The sequence below is a fragment of the Colossoma macropomum genome, unplaced genomic scaffold (assembly GCF_904425465.1).
Source record: "Colossoma macropomum unplaced genomic scaffold, Colossoma_macropomum, whole genome shotgun sequence".
Classification (NCBI taxonomy): Eukaryota; Metazoa; Chordata; class Actinopteri; order Characiformes; family Serrasalmidae; genus Colossoma; species Colossoma macropomum.
In genome coordinates, this window is record NW_023494788.1 from 7,236,233 (window position 1) to 7,253,752 (window position 17,520).

General features: G+C 39.7%; 2 protein-coding genes across 3 annotated transcripts in view; both read left to right on the forward strand.

The window, feature by feature from the left end:
* The window catches only part of LOC118806694 (cytochrome P450 2F2-like), a 31,288-nt gene that overhangs the window by 2,140 nt on the left and 11,628 nt on the right, over nt 1-17,520 (forward strand). Inside the window, exons 2-10 of the mRNA XM_036568208.1 lie at nt 12,143-12,245; nt 12,669-12,831; nt 13,032-13,184; nt 13,322-13,482; nt 13,976-14,149; nt 14,254-14,392; nt 14,488-14,675; nt 14,776-14,917; nt 15,087-16,294. Of these exons, the coding sequence (XP_036424101.1) occupies nt 12,747-12,831; nt 13,032-13,184; nt 13,322-13,482; nt 13,976-14,149; nt 14,254-14,392; nt 14,488-14,675; nt 14,776-14,917; nt 15,087-15,265 (1,221 nt within the window). The 5' untranslated portion in view covers nt 12,143-12,245; nt 12,669-12,746 and the 3' untranslated portion in view covers nt 15,266-16,294. The remainder of the gene's footprint in view (nt 1-12,142; nt 12,246-12,668; nt 12,832-13,031; nt 13,185-13,321; nt 13,483-13,975; nt 14,150-14,253; nt 14,393-14,487; nt 14,676-14,775; nt 14,918-15,086; nt 16,295-17,520) is intronic.
* On the forward strand, nt 1,172-7,094 carry LOC118806697 (cytochrome P450 2D3-like). 2 transcript variants are annotated; one of them, XM_036568211.1, is made up of 8 exons: nt 1,172-1,401; nt 1,580-1,732; nt 1,816-1,976; nt 2,927-3,100; nt 3,201-3,339; nt 3,434-3,621; nt 3,722-3,863; nt 4,033-7,094. In XM_036568211.1, exons 1-8 carry the CDS (start codon nt 1,377-1,379, stop codon nt 4,209-4,211), a joined length of 1,161 nt encoding a protein of 386 aa, XP_036424104.1. In that variant the 5' UTR covers nt 1,172-1,376; the 3' UTR covers nt 4,212-7,094. The 2 variants fall into 2 exon arrangements, with proteins under 2 accessions (XP_036424104.1, XP_036424106.1); XM_036568213.1 differs by having other exon boundaries at nt 1,580-1,726; nt 4,033-4,211.

The window sequence follows — 17,520 nt, forward strand, 5'->3', positions numbered from 1 at the left end:
AAAAAAAACTATTAAAAACATTGATTTTAATTTTTCTGTGAGCTGCTTATAGTTATAAACAGGTGGGCTTTGGGGTGGAAAGGGTTGAGAACTTTAAACTGCTGCATCATGTTAACTCAGCTCATCAGCTCCCAACCATCGCACTCAAGCAGTGATATCCATCAGCACTCAGTAGCAGTGATGCTGACCAATCAGCACTCGGTAGCAGTAATGCTAGCGTCCTACTGCCTAAAACCTGTTTACTGTAGAAAAAGGGAAACATACAGGTCGGTTTTCCTTGCTTTATTATTGAAAAACATCCTTATACTTTTTGAAATTAAATGAAGGTTTTGGACAGCGACTGAGAAACTATTTAAACTTTCACTTTTAGCCATTTAACTCTATTCACTCCCATTCATGTAGGACTCTCTCGCGAGTGCCCTCTGGCGGTTGTCGTGGTTTTGGTATAATGGGAGGAGGAGGAAGTGATCAAGCTCTGATATCTGATCTCTGATATCACCAGGACTGAGAACAACAGACAGCAGCATCTATGTTTGTATATATCTGTGGTGAAAAGGACCAGACTCTCTCTCTTGTTTGTGAGACTCCAAAAACACTCTAACAGCTTAGAAGGAGCTGGTGCACTAAAGAAACAACCTTTATACTAAAATCAAGCAGAGCGCAGAACTAGAACAGATACCATGCTGGACACTTTCATTCTTGCTTGGATTTCTTTTGTCTTCTCTTCCTCTTCGTCAGGATCCAGAGACCCCAAGAACTTTCCTCCTGGACCCCGGCCTGTGCCCCTATTCGGGAATCTGTTTGAGCTGACCATTGACAATCCACTGAAAGACTTTGAGAGGGTAGAGTACTGTGCTCTTTTAATGCTGACCTAATCAGCACAAACATCTATAGAACTCTTATGTAGACATGATGCTCACAAAAATGAAAAGAAAGACCAACTTGCATATTTTAATTTACATTTTCTTGTTATAACATTACGATGAAAAACTGCTACAAAAATAGCTTACAGAAATATGATTGTGGTTTATATGTTAATATGTGATATGCAAATGCAAATCTCTGAAGTGTGGAAACTGTTCTATATACCAAAGGTCACTATGCACCAAACGTTATCTGCAGCTAGATGGCATCAATTGTTAGGGGGCCAGTGTTTGTTGCTTTTTTGTATCTTTTTTCAAGCAATGTTTTTATGATGACTGTTTACTTTTTCTGCTTGCTGTATTGTATGTCTTTAGTTGGCTGAGCGCTATGGGAACGTTTACAGCCTGTATATTGGAGGAACACCAGCAGTGGTTCTTACTGGTTTCAAGGCTGTGAAGGAAGCTCTGGTGACCAAGGGTGCAGACTTTTCAGGACGTCCACAAAACGTCCTAATGAGCCATCTAACGCAAGGAAATGGTGAAGTCCATAAACTATTCGAGTCATCAGACTGAGATCAAAGTCCTGTGTACAGACTGTGGCTAATCAATATTTCTTTTATGCTGATATCATGGTGTCTTTTACTCTAGGTAAAAGTTAAAAAGACCAAAGCTTTCTCACTTTGAAATGAGTTACTGATGTGAGTTTAATGTGTCAGGGGTCGTATTTCTTGACTATGGTCCTGCCTGGAAGGAGCATCGGCGCTTTTCCCTCACGACCCTGAGGAACTTTGGCATGGGAAAGCGGTCTATGGAGGACAGGATCCTGGGAGAGATCGAACACCTTGTTGCACGTTTGGAGAAAAGTGCTGGTATTATTATTGTTATTATGCTAAATCATTCAGTGTTTTGAAATCACAGTTGATATTAATGAATTTACATTGTTTTTATATAGGAGGATCTATCAATCCTGAAACTTTGTTTCATAAAGTTGCATCAAATATCATCTACCTGGTTTTATATGGCACTCGCCTTGACTATGAGGATGAAACCCTCCAAGAATATTTTAGCCACTACGATGAACTTGCGAAGGTTGCCAATGGACCCTGGGGAATGGTGGGATATTTTATTATTAACACAAACATACATCTTTCTCGCTTCAGACTTTGAAGCAACATTGACATAAACCTGACTGAAATAAGATTTTCTGTTGAATTGGCACCATTGGTTGGTAAAGGTCATTGAAAGTGACTTTGTGGTTAATTAAATCAATTTAACATTGGAAATATGAGAGAAATCTAACCTTAAATAAAAGTAAATTTACAATATTTTTTCTTAAGAAAAACCATGTGTCAAGTTTGGCGCCCTTAGTTATTTCCCTTTTCTGAGTGTTTTTAATGGCAATGAAAAACATATATTTCTTTAAATGCCCATATCCACTGTTCAGGGTTTTATGCACAATGATTGGAGACACAAACTTTTCAAGGATAGTCATGGGGCAGTCATGGGCTGGAGGTTAGCCTTGTGACTGGAAGGTCGCCGGCTCGATCCACTTTAGTATGTGACTAAAGTGCCCTTGAGCAAGGCATCTAAACCCCCAGCTGCTCCCCGGGCGCTGTGGATAGGGCTATCCACCACTCCAGGCACATGTGCTCACTGCCCCTAGTGTGTGTTCACTAGTGTGTATGTGGTGTTTCACTGCACGGATGGGTTAAATATGGAGGTGAAATTTCCCAGTTGTGGGACTAATAAGGGTAACTTAATCTTAATCTAATCTGATAATGAATAAGGGTTTAATGACCACAGAACCAAACTTTTGACATGGCTATCTCAGTCCCCTGGCCTAAACCCTGTTGAAAACAAGTGGGGTGAGCTAAAAAGACACACTGTGTGTATGGTAAAACATTAAATTAAAATATTTAACCACAAAGACATTTTTACCAAGAGAGCCAATAATTATGGAAATGACTGTACATACTGTACTGACAGCATGTTGCAATAACTTTGGAAAATGGGTTTTAACTGAATGAAATAAATGTCTAATAATTAATGTCTTTGTCCCATAGATATATGATATGGTTCCTATTGTGAGAGCCCTGCCCCTTCCCTTTAAGAAAGCCTTCACACATTTTGAGGCAATCAAAGCCATGATAGCAAGCATGGTGAGAAAACACAAGACATCCAGAATCCCAGGAGAGCCAGAAAACTTGGTCGACTGCTATCTGGATGAACTTGATAAGGTGAACGTGAAGAATATTTGTCTGGTTTTATTGAAGAGAACATCTTTAAACACAATGTTTGTATAGGCCACTTTATCTGATGAGGCTTTCTGTTCATCAGGGAGCAAATAATGGATCCCACTTTAATGATGCAGATCTTGTGAGAACCATCATGGACCTTCATGGTGGTGGGACAGAAACCACCTCCAACACCCTCCTAACAGCGTTCCTCTACCTCATGACCAAACCAGACATTCAGGGTTTGACCTATAAAAATGTCCATTGCACTTCACTTGATTTGTTGATAGATCTGCGAGAGAGTAATGATCCCAGACATCTCTCTCATCTTTCTAGAGAGATGTCAGAAGGAGATTGACGAGGTTCTGGAGGGTAAAGCTCACGCGTCCTTTGAGGACAGACACAAGATGCCGTACACACATGCTGTGATCCATGAATCTCAGCGCGTCGCCAGTACCTTCCCCCTCAGTGTACCCCACTGCACCACAAGAGATACTGAACTGATGGGCTACAGCATCCCAAAGGTGGAGATTTCACTTTCTTTCCACTTTCTTTTATGTAATTTAAGCCCCAAAAATTCTTTTCTCTAACTTTCTTCATTCATTGTTGTTCTCTGTGATCCAGGGTACTCTAATCATCCCAAACCTCCTGTCAGTGCTGAATGAAGAAGACCAGTGGAAGTTTCCTCATGAGTTCACTCCAGCTAACTTCCTGAATGAGCAGGGACAGTTCGAGAAGCATGAGGCCTTCCTGCCCTTTTCTGCTGGTGAGAGATCTAAACAGTGCATATGAACAGAGTGAACAAATCCTGGAAACCTGCGTCTCCATCAAAGCTTAGTCTGCTTTGAAAATTTGCTTTCCGTCCAGGATGAGCTTTTAGACCAGCCCTGTGATGAACTAACAGAGAATACTATGTGCTTTGCATGTATTTGTAGGGCCTCGTGTGTGTCTTGGTGAAGGTCTGGCTCGAATGGAGCTCTTCCTCATCTTGGTCACTCTGCTGCGCCGGTTCCAGTTCTTCTGGCCTGAAGATGCAGGAGAACCAGACTATACTCCTGTATTTGGAGTCAGTCTCAAACCCAAACCGTACAGGATGGGCATCAGACTGAGATAAGCAGCTAGAGGAATGTGGAAACTGCCAGCTATTTCATTCTAATATAAGGCTGAATCTAAAATATGGCAGAAGTGCAGTTTAGGAACCTTTGTAATGACAATGACAAAATTATGGTAGAATAGAAAAAAATAATATAGGTGTGAATCAGTTGCATTAAAAATTATAAAAAGACATAACAATTAATGGACTTTAATATTAGAGTAATAATTAATTAATAGCAATGTATAAAATCCACTTCACTAATAGTTTAATCAAACAGCATTGCAAGTATACCTTTACCACACCACTAAAGAAGTTTTTTGGAGTTTACCTGATGTGATCAAATGGCTCTTCGAGCTGCAAAACCCCAAAAATCTAAGTGTGGGGATTACAACCTGAGAAAAGTAGTTATTGGAGAATATTCTCCATACTGGTGACAGCTGTTTTGTAGCTCAGTCATTCTAAATGAAGCATTATGTATTACTGTAGGTAGCAAAATGTAGCAAAATTAGCTGCTTGGCTAAGACCTACTACACACTGTCATGGAAAAGTGTTTTAGCTTCAAATCTACAATTTTTTTGGTATTCAGTTTAAGGAAGTAAAATTATATAGTACTAGTGATTAGTACTACTGTATTATATTTCAGCACATAACCATATAGTGTATAGCATATAGCAAGTCATTTCTTAATAGCGAGAGGTCATTTCTACTGTTATGAATTAAAATTGATCATGTGCTACTTGTCATGAGTAAAAAGAGACTCAGAAATTCTAATAATTCAGTGTTTAAATTGAAATGTTACACATAAAAGTAAAACTTTCTAGTCTTACATCTAATAATTGAATTTGCTTATATGGCATTAATACATTTGTCACTGATAAGAAATAAATTCTTAACATACAATAGTTACAATTTCAACATGACAGTTGAATTAACACATTAAAATGTAATTCCTATTTCTAAAGTTGTTCCTCTCGGTAAAGTAAAATGGGAAATTCCACAAATTCTTCCTAGTAAGAAATGAAATCTCACATGCATCTTAACTGTCAGGTTGAGAACCACTGCTCTTCTCTCTCAGCATGTGAATGAATAATGATTTCTTTTATGTAACAGTCTAAGTCTGTTAGGAACAGCGGTGATGTAACAGGCCCATTATTAACTGGCTGTGAGGAACAATAAGCAAATCTAACAGTAAAAAAAACTAATAATCCAAAGGGGAAAAGTTCATGTGGCCTAGGTACAACCATTCCCTTCAGTTCCCTTGGCTAAAGGAGCACTGCTTAAGGGTATTGTTGTAATTACCTGTCTCGCTCTGTCCTTGTCTTTTTTCTGTTTCAGCCTTTGTTTTGTTGTTTCTCTGTGCTACTTGCTTTTGTTTATGTCTTCTATCATGTTTCTTTTGTTTTCTCGTGCCATGTGCTTTTATCATTGTTTTGGTCTGTGTCTCTTCCCTCGTCCTGCCCCCTTGTTATCTGCTCCACCTGCCTGTAGTCTGTAGCCCTGCCCTCTTATTAATCATAAGTGTTTCTTGTTTCCTCTCAGTGTATGTATAGATACATACACAGATAGATGTGTTTGCTCAGTCCCTTTGTCTTGCATTGTTACGTTGCCCTCTGTTTCCTCTGTTTTGTGTCATAATAGACGCATCCAGCCTCAACTTCTCCTACGTTACAGAAAACAAGATCAAACAGGGATGCAGCGAGTTTGCAAGAACTTGTTGAAAGAAATGAATCCAGGCTGCAAGAGGGATACCTGGTATTGCAACAGTTTAAGCCTGCGCTGCCAAGTGGACTGTTGGATGCTACCTTACAGACTGACTTCTGTGCCCTCCTTATTTTGAATGACCGTGCTCTAATCCCTCCAGAATCCGGCGAGGCTCATGCGGATGAAAGTGTAGCCTCTTCCCAGCACCGGAAATGCCATAGAAAGCACTTTGGTCGAGCACATCTCCCCACGGTAGAAGAGAAATTTCTGGACTTTCTTTATACAGCCTCTCTGGCGCCGTCCAGTGCTCTGTAGAGCAGAAGTGGGCCTGTGCATGTCCTCACAGTGTCGCCCAGTGCTCTGGTGAGCACTAGTAAACAGCGGCCTGCCTCTGAGGATGTCACAGCAACTGTCTTGCTCCGAGGACGTCGGTGTGGCTCAGCCTGTGTCTGCTTTCAAAACAGACCCCCCGCAGTCTCAAGAGTTCCCTGACCAGCCGGCCTCTGTGTCTCCAGACCTTCCCATGGTCTCATTGTGTCCAGACCTGCCTGTGGCTTCCGAGTCTCCTGCCCTGCTCTTTGTCCCGTCTCCTGTCCTATCCCACGTTCAGTCCACTGTCCAGTTTCATGCTCGTTCCCCTGTCCGGTCTCCAGTCTAGTCCTTTGTCCAGTCTTATGTCCAGTCTTTTGATGACTTTCCTGTCTGTTTCCCAGGTAAGTTCCCTGTCTAGCCCTTGTTTCCAGCCTCCCCTCTGAGCCAACTTCCTTAGTGTGTTTCATTCTGTTCCTCAGGAGCTGCGCTTTAGAGGCGGGGTCTTCTGTAACATCCTGTTTTGCTCTGTCTTTGTCTTTTTCTGTTTTATCCTTGTTTTATAGTTTTTCTGTGCCACATGTTTTTGTTTGTCTTCTGTCCTTAGTTTTCTTGTGCCATGTGCTTTTGTTGTTTTTTGGTCAGTGTCTCTTCTCTAATCCTGTCCCCTTTTCATCTACTCCACCTGCCTGTAGTCTGTAGCCCTGCCCTCTCATTAATCCCAAGCATGTCCTGTTTCCTCTCAGTATATTCATAGCCCTGGGTTTGCTCAGTCATTTTGTCTTGCATTGCATACGTTACCCTATTGCTGTTGCCTGTTTTCACTGGTCTTATGGTTAGGATGCTACTCAGTTTCTGGAATCTGGTTTAAATAAAAGCAACCCCCCTGCATCCAGTCTCGCCGTCTTTTATTTTTTTGCAGTGTACAAAAAATCATATGTTAGCAAGTGAAATCCTATTAAAGATTAAAGATGTTATCACTTGGCAAGATATCATCTTTTGCAGTGTTAAAAAAAATCTGAATTCTGGTCAGGAGGCCTGTCGGATGATCATGGTGCTGGATTTCTGTGCTTTATTCTGTAGGAATAAAGAATAACGTGAACAACCGCCTCTGAGAAACATCAAGGTTTGTATGTGTGAAAATAGTGCATGTGAACAGATCACAAAACACTCGTCCAGCCATCATGTCAATGATTTAACTGTCTTATACGCTCACACTTTTGATTTATGATAGGTTTATTTGGTAATGTGGGTTTCCACACTGCTTGATCCAGATTTTGCACATCTTCTCTTGTATCTTTAGTTTATGAAATGGGGGGGAAATATGATTCCTTTCTTTAGACTCATATATATCAGATATCTGATACAGAACTGTACAAATGGAAAGTGTGTTCATGGGTCTAAGTCAGTGGTCGGCAACATGCGGCTCTTTCGCTGTCCTGTTGCAGCTCCACAGTAGAATTATATTTTTAGGTAAAAACAAAATAATCTTCCTTTGCAGTAAAATAAAGCCTTGCTGATCTTTTTTTAACACAGTTTTAACAATAAATGGTCTTAAATGCTGGAGTTAATGTCCACCTGCTAATTCACCCTTTATCCCTGAAGGTTTGCGCACAGACAGCTGGTCACATAGCAGTGCAGCCAACAATCTCGCCCCGCTAGTAGTTAAATAAAAAGGCAAAGAGAAAGATTTAAGACGAACATGATAATTTGGAGATGAATGGACTTATTTGCATTTAGAATCACTCCAGCTGGTCTTGATATGTTTAATCTGCAACAAGAAACTAAAGTCAGTTTCTCCTTTCGGCAGCTTCTTGTTCGAAGCTTGGAACAAGAAGCTGGCAAATGAGAAGCTGACTTCAGCCTTGTAAAAATCAAACTTTGACAGACGTTTTACAAAAAACTGTTCTACTTTTGTGGAAATGTTTCCTGCCAGAGACGCGAGAAAAGCGACTATAGCTGAGCTATAACTTAAAGCAGGACAAAGTAAGTCTGCACTTTCATTTATTGTGTATTTTTTTAGCTTGTACTAGTACATTAGCACATACTGAGACATGTTACTGCCAAAATGAACATTTTCTCTGCCTACATAACTTTTTAAAAACAGCTGAAAAATATTTCTAGCATCACTTGTACAATTTCATCCATCAAAAACCTTTTCTCCCTCACACTTTTCTCCACTACTCAATAAAAAAAAACAATGTATGTAAGCAACGCTTAGCATGTTACACCAGCTTTGATGAGCAGAGGTTTGCTTTAATCGTTTTTAGGAAGAAATTGCTAATTGGCAGATATTAATTTTATTAGAAAGCTTTGGAAGAGGAGACCTTAGAATTACTATATACTAGATATACTTATCTACTGAGATAAATTGGGCAGTCTTTATGACACATCTATTTGAATAAACTGAGTGGTTTTAGTAAATTTATAATAATGATATGGTAATAATGATGTGTGCTTTTTTAACAGTATAAGTACTGGGTAAGCTTTTACACTGTTCTTCAGATAAACTGGGAGGTTTTAGTAACAATAATAATATTAGATACAAAGTGTACTTTTTAAAAGTGTAAGATTTGAGTAAGCCACAAACAGTAGGTGACTTTAAATCTAACTGAACTTTATTCAGATAAATCAGGTGGTTTTTGGAAAATTCTAATAACGAGTGTGCTGTATTTTTCACCAGACCTTTTTATTTTGACAGCTAGTTGCGCAGTGTGAATTCATTGGCTCATCAGGGAGTCAAGTTGAATCTCAAATGGTTCTCTACTCCCTCCACCATTAAATTTTACGATAAAGACTCCGACACACAAACAGCGTATAGCATGTGCACAACAATGCACACATGTCAGTAACGTGTGCACAATTCCCTACTGGACATATCGTGCACTGTTTGTAGAAGCCAAAGTTTCATAACGCACGTAGTGCACTACACAGGGGGTAGGCAGTGATTCACTGGATTCAGCCAGTGAACGTGAGGTGAATCGCCCATAGAAGCCGCGTTTGTTTCATACAGGCACGTCCACGGCTCCGTCATCTTGGAGCGGTCATTACCATTTTGTACAACAACAGAGCGACGGTTTAAGAAGGTGACGTCCGCAATGAAACTACAATAAACATAGCACTAAGGAGGTCGGGTCGGCCAGAGACGTTATAAAGTAAGAGGTCAGTGTCTGAAAAATGAACGGGAAAGCTCGTAACACTCAACCCAGCGTCTGCGGAGAAAGCCCCGCCTTTCGGGAATAACAGCCAATCAGCTCGATGGTTACGCCGCTGGATCTGCGCAATCGCAGTAGCCAGAACAACCCGAAAAAAATAAAAACAAAAATTCTGCGTTATTGAGCCAAACGTTACAAAGTATGTATGAGGATTTTTTTTTACGTTTTATCAGTGATTTCAAATATGTTTCTGAAATAGTAATTTGACCAATTTAGGTCTTTTCTCAAAGAGATAGGAGGCGGGGGGCCGTATTACAGAAACTTCTTATCTTTTTGTCTTAATTTAAGATAAGTCAAGATAAGATTTTTCACAAATTCGTATTACAGAATCTTATCTTGATTTAAGAATCTTATCTTACAGCATCTTTTCTTATCTCAGGTTAGGAAATCTTAATTTCCTTCAACTGTCGTGTCTGTTGCCTAGCAACCGACCATACACGCACAGCTGAAACACAAACACGTAATGAAGTTGGTTGGTCAGACAGCTAACGTTAGCTACCCTTACTGATGTAAAGAAGGTCAAATAAAACTAAAGCGTGACAAACTGAAAGTTAAGATTATGAACTTAGGAACTGTTGTTCTGTAATGGCTTCTATCCTAAATTCAGTCCTAACTAAAGTTGTCATGGTGACTAAGCATATAAGATAAGATTTCAGACTTAAGAAGTTTCTGTAATATGGCCCCCGGTCTTGCATGGCTGGAAATAACTGCCCAGTGGCGTTGCAAAGATGGTCGCCTAGTGAGCAGAATTTCCTACGTGGACTTTGAGTAGGCTTATATAATAGGGAGAACGGAGCGATTAACATTTATGTTTGTGCTATAGTCATGTATAAAGATGCTGATGTGTTTGATGAAGAGAGCACCTACTGTTGTAATTTTCTCTATTCGTTTCATATGCCAGGCTTCCTGCTCTCATTTGTGAAACAGGGAAAAAAGCATGCTTGCAATCCGTGCAACTTAGCTCAATCTTTAATTTATTAGCACTCCCTACATACATATAATCGTCTCCTTGGCACTGTCAGATTGAACTCTGGACTTAAAATTGCCTGTTTTTGCATTAATGACAAAGAGAAAACATGTCACTTTTATTTAGATCATAAACATGTTTTATATTTCCTCACGGACCGTGCCTCCACCTATAAACATCAGATAAATACACAAATGTAAATCTGAATACCACTTCTCTAGGTCACGTCTCTCAGCTTCCTTATTTAAATTCTGACAGTATGGCCAGCTGTTGGAAGCACTTTACAAATATAACACCATCTAATCATCAACATGCAGAACTGTCTGACCATTATAACAAAACAAATTTGGTGAAAATTGTTTGAGTATTAAGCAAATTACCGGCGATTTAATAAAGCAAACCCATCATATCTCCATACACGTGGATTTGTTTACAAGCAAATCTTGACTGCCCCAATATGACAGATGCCAAAATGCCTCGAATGTGTAGAGAGGAATCAAACGCTAGAGGGCAATAATATGGAGCATTTGAGCAAAATCATAGTTTGTAAATGCTTAAACATTTTCTATATAGAAGAATACACCGAACACAGTACAGCACAAAACATTTTAACACTGCCTTTATATTTTTGAGCGCTTTTTAACTCCAGTTATAGCAGGGTTTCTCAACCTGTGGGCCGCGGACCACCAGTGGGCTGTGAAGCATCCTCTAGTGGTTTGCAGGCCTGTACTCAGGAGAAGTCATAAATTAAGTCATGAATACATAAGTAGAAAAAAGATGAACTTACACCTAAATATTAAAATTCAAGGAATCAAACCTTTCCAAATTATGACTAATATAAATATTAACAGAGACGTACAAATAAATCACATCTACATCTGCATCAGGGGGCCTTTTGTCGCCTCTACAAACATGTTTTTTAACCTATAAAGTTTTTTTAACATAACTGCAAATTTTGGTTTCTGTGATTGAACTGAAATAGACAATCTGATCTTTTTCAGGCCCTCATTCACAGGTTTTCAGTGTCAGCAAACTAAGAAAAAAAAACTATTAAAAACATTGATTTTTATTTTTCTGTGAGCTGCTTATAGTTATAAACAGGTGGGCTTTGGGGTGGAAAGGGTTGAGAACTTTAAACTGCTGCATCATGTTAACTCAGCTCATCAGCTCACCAACCAATCAGCACTCAGTAGCAGTGATGCTGACCAATCAGCACTCGGTAGCAGTAATGCTAGCGTCCTACTGCCTAAAACCTGTTTACTGTAGAAAAAGGGAAACATACAGGTCGGTTTTCCTTGCTTTATTATTGAAAAACATCCTTATACTTTTTGAAATTAAATGAAGGTTTTGGACAGCGACTGAGAAACTATTTAAACTTTGATTTTTAGCCATTTAACTCTATTCACTCCCATTCATGTAGGACTCTCTCGCGGGTGCCCTCTGGCGGTTGTCGTGGTTTTGGTATAATGGGAGGAGGAGGAAGTGATCAAGCTCTGATATCTGATCTCTGATATCACCAGGACTGAGAACAACAGACAGCAGCATCTATGTTTGTATATATCTGTGGTGAAAAGGACCAGACTCTCTCTCTTGTTTGTGAGACTCCAAAAACACTCTAACAGCTTAGAAGGAGCTGGTGCACTAAAGAAACAACCTTTATACTAAAATCAAGCAGAGCGCAGAACTAGAACAGATACCATGCTGGACACTTTCATTCTTGCTTGGATTTTCTTTTGTCTTCTCTTCCTCTTCGTCAGGATCCAGAGACCCAAGAACTTTCCTCCTGGACCCCGGCCTGTGCCCCTATTCGGGAATCTGTTTGAGCTGACCATTGACAATCCACTGAAAGACTTTGAGAGGGTAGAGTACTGCGCTCTTTTAATGCTGACCTAATCAGCACAAACATCTATAGAACTCTTATGTAGACATGATGCTCACAAAAATGAAAAGAAAGACCAACTTGCATATTTTAATTTACATTTTCTTGTTAATAAACATTACGATGAAAAACTGCTACAAAAATAGCTTTACAGAAATATGATTGTGGTTTATATGTTAATATGTGATATGCAAATGCAAATCTCTGGAAAACAGTTCTCTCAATATGTTAAGGATCAGTGTACACCCCACTTAATTCTGCAAATGGGTTGTATTAGATTTTACTGGGTCAGAGTTTCTGTTTACTCATCTAAAATATGGTTACTTTATTTAAGAGGGTTTTTTTGTACATTTTTAAATAATTAACTGGTTACTTTTTCTGCTTGCTGTATTGTATGTCTTTAGTTGGCTCAGCGCTATGGGAACGTTTACAGCCTCTACTATGGAGGAAGACCAGCAGTGGTTCTTAATGGTTTCAAGGCTATGAAGGAAGCTCTGGTGATCAAGGCTGCAGACTTTTCAGGACGTCCACAAAACGTCCTAATGAGCCATCTAACGCAAGGAAATGGTGAAGTCCATAAACAGTTATAACTATTTGAGTCATCAGACTAAGATCAAATTCCTGTGTACAAATTGTGGCTAATCAGTATTTCTCTTATACTAAAATCATGGTGTATTTTACTCATACAAACACAGCAGCTGTCAGGTGAAGAAAAGCAAAGCTTCTCCACTTTGAAATGAGTTACTGATGTGAGTTTAATGTGTCAGGGGTCGTATTTCTTGACTATGGTCCTGCCTGGAAGGAGCATCGGCGCTTTTCCCTCATGACCCTGAGGAACTTTGGCATGGGGAAGCGGTCTATGGAGGACAGGATCCTGGGAGAGACTGAACACATTGTTGCACATTTGGAAAAAAGTGCTGGTATAATTATTATTATTATTATTATTATTATTATTATTATTATGCTGTACAATACTTCAAAAACAAGAAAGCCAAACGATTCAGTGATTTGTTACCACATTACAGATAATTAATGAACTTACATTGTTTTTTTATAGGAGACTCCATCGATCCTGAAACTTTGTTTCATAAAGCTGCATCAAATATCATGTACCTGGTTTTATATGGCACTCGCCTTGACTACGAGGACAAAACCCTCCAAGAATATTTTGACCACTATGATGAACTTGCAAAGGTCACCAACGGACCCTGGGGAACGGTGTGACATTTTACTATTAACACAAACATACATGTTTCTGGCTTCAAGCTTTGAGGCAAATTTTTACATGAACTTGATTGTTTATTTTAAAAAAAAAGTTTCTTGAAAAATATCTTTGTTCTTAATTAAATTAATCTCACATTGAAAATATTAGAGAATTTTACAACAGCTTTTCTTAACAAAACCGTGTGTCAATTTTGGGCACGCCTAGATATTTCAGGGACTCTTAAGAGCTCATCCATGACGACCGGTTTCACTGGGGTATAAATAATGGATTTTTTTGACTAAATTTACATCAAACTTTAGTTAAAACTTTCTCATTTTCTTCTGTTTGAAATTAAGCTTAGTAACCAGAAAGACATTTTTACCAAGAGAGCCAATAATTATGGAAATGACTGTACATACTGTACTGACAGCATGTTGCAATAACTTTGGAAAATGGGTTTTAATTGAAAGAAATAAATGTCTAATGATGAATGTCTTTGTCCCATAGATATATGATATGGTTCCTATTGTGAGAGCCCTGCCCCTTCCCTTTAAGAAAGCCTTTGCACATTTTGAGGCAATCAAAGCCATGATAGCAAGCATGGTGAGAAAACACAAGACATCCAGAATCCCAGGAGAGCCAGAAAACTTGGTCGACTGCTATCTGGATGAACTTGATAAGGTGTGTGAATGTGAAGAATATTTGTCTGGTTTTATTGAAGAGAACATCTTTAAACACAATGTTTGTATAGGCCACTTTATCTGATGAGGCTTTCTGTTCATCAGGGAGCAAATAATGGATCCTACTTTAATGATGCAGATCTTGTGAGAACCATCATGGACCTGCATGGTGGTGGGACAGAAACCACCTCCAACACCCTCCTAACAGCGTTCCTCTACCTTATGACCAAACCTGGCATTCAGGGTTTGACCTATGAAAATGTCCATTGCACTTCACTTGATTTGTTGATAGACCTCACGAGACAGTAATGATCCCAGACGTCTCTCTCATCTTTCTAGAGAGATGTCAGAAGGAGATTGACGAGGTTCTGGAGGGTAAAGCTCACGCGTCCTTTGAGGACAGACACAAGATGCCTTACACACATGCTGTGATCCATGAATCTCAGCGCATCGCCAGTTCCTTCCCTCTCAGTGTTCCCCACTGCACCACAAGAGACACTGAACTGATGGGCTACAGCATCCCAAAGGTGGAGATTTCTCCTTCTTTCCACTTTCTTTTATGTAATTTAAGCCCCAAACATTCTTTTCTCTAAGTTTCTTCATTCATTGTCGTTCTCTGTGATCCAGGGTACTCTAATCATCCCAAACCTCCTGTCAGTGCTGAGGGAGGAAGGCCAGTGGAAGTTTCCTCATGAGTTCACTCCAGCTAACTTCCTGAATGAGCAGGGACAGTTTGAGAAGCATGAGGCCTTCCTGCCCTTTTCTGCTGGTGAGAGATCTAAACAGTGCATATGAACAGAGTGAACAAATCCTGGAAACCTGCGTCTCCATCAAAGCTTAGTCTGCTTTGAAAATTTGCTTTCCGTCCAGGAGGAGCTTTTAGACCAGCCCTGTGATGAACTAACAGAGAATACTATGTGCTTTGCATGTATTTGTAGGGCCTCGTGTGTGTCTTGGTGAAGGTCTGGCTCGAATGGAGCTCTTCCTCATCTTGGTCACTCTGCTGCGCCGGTTCCAGTTCTTCTGGCCTGAAGATGCAGGAGAACCAGACTATACTCCTGTATTTGGAGTCAGTCTCAAACCCAAACCGTACAGGATGGGCATCAGACTGAGATGAGCAGCTAGAGGAATGTGGAAACTGCCAGCTATTTCATTCTAATATAAGGCTGAATCTAAAATATGGCAGAAGTGCAGTTTAGGAACCTTTGTAATGACAATGACAAAATTATGGTAGAATAGAAAAAAATAATATAGGTGTGAATCAGTTGCATTAAAAATTATAAAGAGACATAACAATTAATGGACTTTAATATTAGAGTAATAATTAATTAATAGCAATGTATAAAATCCACTTCACTAATAGTTTAATCAAACAGCATTGCAAGTATACCTTTACCACACCACTAAAGACGTTTTTTGGAGTTTACCTGATGTGATCAAATGGCTCTTCGAGCTGCAAAACCCCAAAAATCTAAGTGTGGGGATTACAACCTGAGAAATGTAGTTATTGGAGAATATTCTCCATACTGGTGACAGCTGTTTTGTAGCTCAGTCATTCTAAATGAAGCATTATGTATTACTGTAGGTAGCAAAATGTAGCAAAATTAGCTGCTTGGCTAAGACCTACTACACACTGTCATGGAAAAGTGTTTTAGCTTCAAATCTACAATTTTTTTGGTATTCAGTTTAAGGAAGTAAAATTATATAGTACTAGTGATTAGTACTACTGTATTATATTTCAGCATATAACCATATAGTGTATAGCATATAGCAAGTCATTTCTTAATAGCGAGAGGTCATTTCTACTGTTATGAATTAAAATTGATCATGTGCTACTTGTCATGAGTAAAAAGAGACTCAGAAATTCTAATAATTCAGTGTTTAAATTGAAATGTTACACATAAAAGTAAAACTTTCTAGTCTTACATCTAATAATTAAATTTGCTTATATGGCATTAATACATTTGTCACTGATAAGAAATAAATTCTTAACATACAATAGTTACAATTTCAACATGACAGTTGAATTAACACATTAAAATGTAATTCCTATTTCTAAAGTTGTTCCTCCCAGTAAAGTAAAATGGGAAATTCCACAAATTCTTCCCAGTAAGAAATGAAATCTCACATGCATCTTAACTGTCAGGTTGAGAACCTCTCAGCATGTGAATGAATAATGATTTCTTTTATGTAACAGTCTAAGTCTGTTAGGAACAGCGGTGATGTAACAGGCTCATTATTAACTGGCTGTGAGGAACAATAAGCAAATCTAACAGAGAAAAAAACTAATAATCCAAAGGGGAAAAAGTTCATGTGGCCTAGGTACAACCATTCCCTTCAGTTCCCTTGGCTAAAGGAGCACTGCTTAAGGGTATCGTTGTAATTTCCTGTCTTGCTCTGTCCTTGTCTTTTTTCTGTTTCAGCCTTTGTTTTGTTGTTTCTCTGTGCTACTTGCTTTTGTTTATGTCTTCTATCATGTTTCTTTTGTTTTCTCGTGCCATGTGCTTTTATCATTGTTTTGGTCTGTGTCTCTTCCCTCGTCCTGCCCCCTTGTTATCTGCTCCACCTGCCTGTAGTCTGTAGCCCTGCCCTCTTATTAATCCTAAGTGTTTCTTGTTTCCTCTCAGTGTATGTATAGATACATACACAGATAGATGTGTTTGCTCAGTCCCTTTGTCTTGCATTGTTGCGTTGCCCTCTGTTTTCCTCTGTTTTGTGTCATAATAGACGCATCCAGCCTCAACTTCTCCTACGTTACAGAAAACAAGATCAAACAGGGATGCAGCGAGTTTGCAAGAACTTGTTGAAAGAAATGAATCCAGGCTGCAAGAGGGATACCTGGTATTGCAACAGTTTAAGCCTGCGCTGCCAAGTGGACTGTTGGATGCTACCTTACAGACTGACTTCTACGCCCTCCTTATTTTGAATGACCGTGCTCTAATCCCTCCAGAATCCGGCGAGGCTCATGCGGATGAAAGTGTAGCCTCTTCCCAGCACCGGAAATGCCATAGAAAGCACTGTGGTCGAGCACATCTCCCCACGATAGAAGAGAAATTTCTGGACTTTCTTTATACAGCCTCTCTGGCGCCGTCCAGTGCTCTGTAGAGCAGCAGTGGGCCTGTGCATGTCCTCACAGTGTCGCCCAGTGCTCTGGTGAGCACTAGTAAACAGCGGCCTGCCTCTGAGGATGTCACAGCAACTGTCTTGCTCCGAGGACGTCGGTGTGGCTCAGCCTGTGTCTGCTTTCAAAACAGACCCCCCGCAGTCTCAAGAGTTCCCTGACCAGCTGGCCTCTGTGTCTCCAGACCTTCCCATGGTCTCATTGTGTCCAGACCTGCCTGTGGCTTCCGAGTCTCCTGCCCTGCTCTTTGT

Excerpts from the sequence above, each read along its gene's own strand:
- LOC118806697 (XM_036568211.1), top strand. The coding sequence starts at position 1,377 with ATGAGCCATCTAACGCAAGGAAATG. Across the intron at positions 3,101-3,200 it reads ATCTGGATGAACTTGATAAG|GGAGCAAATAATGGATCCCA; the intron begins GTGAACGTGAAG and ends TCTGTTCATCAG. Across the intron at positions 3,622-3,721 it reads TGGGCTACAGCATCCCAAAG|GGTACTCTAATCATCCCAAA; the intron begins GTGGAGATTTCA and ends TCTGTGATCCAG.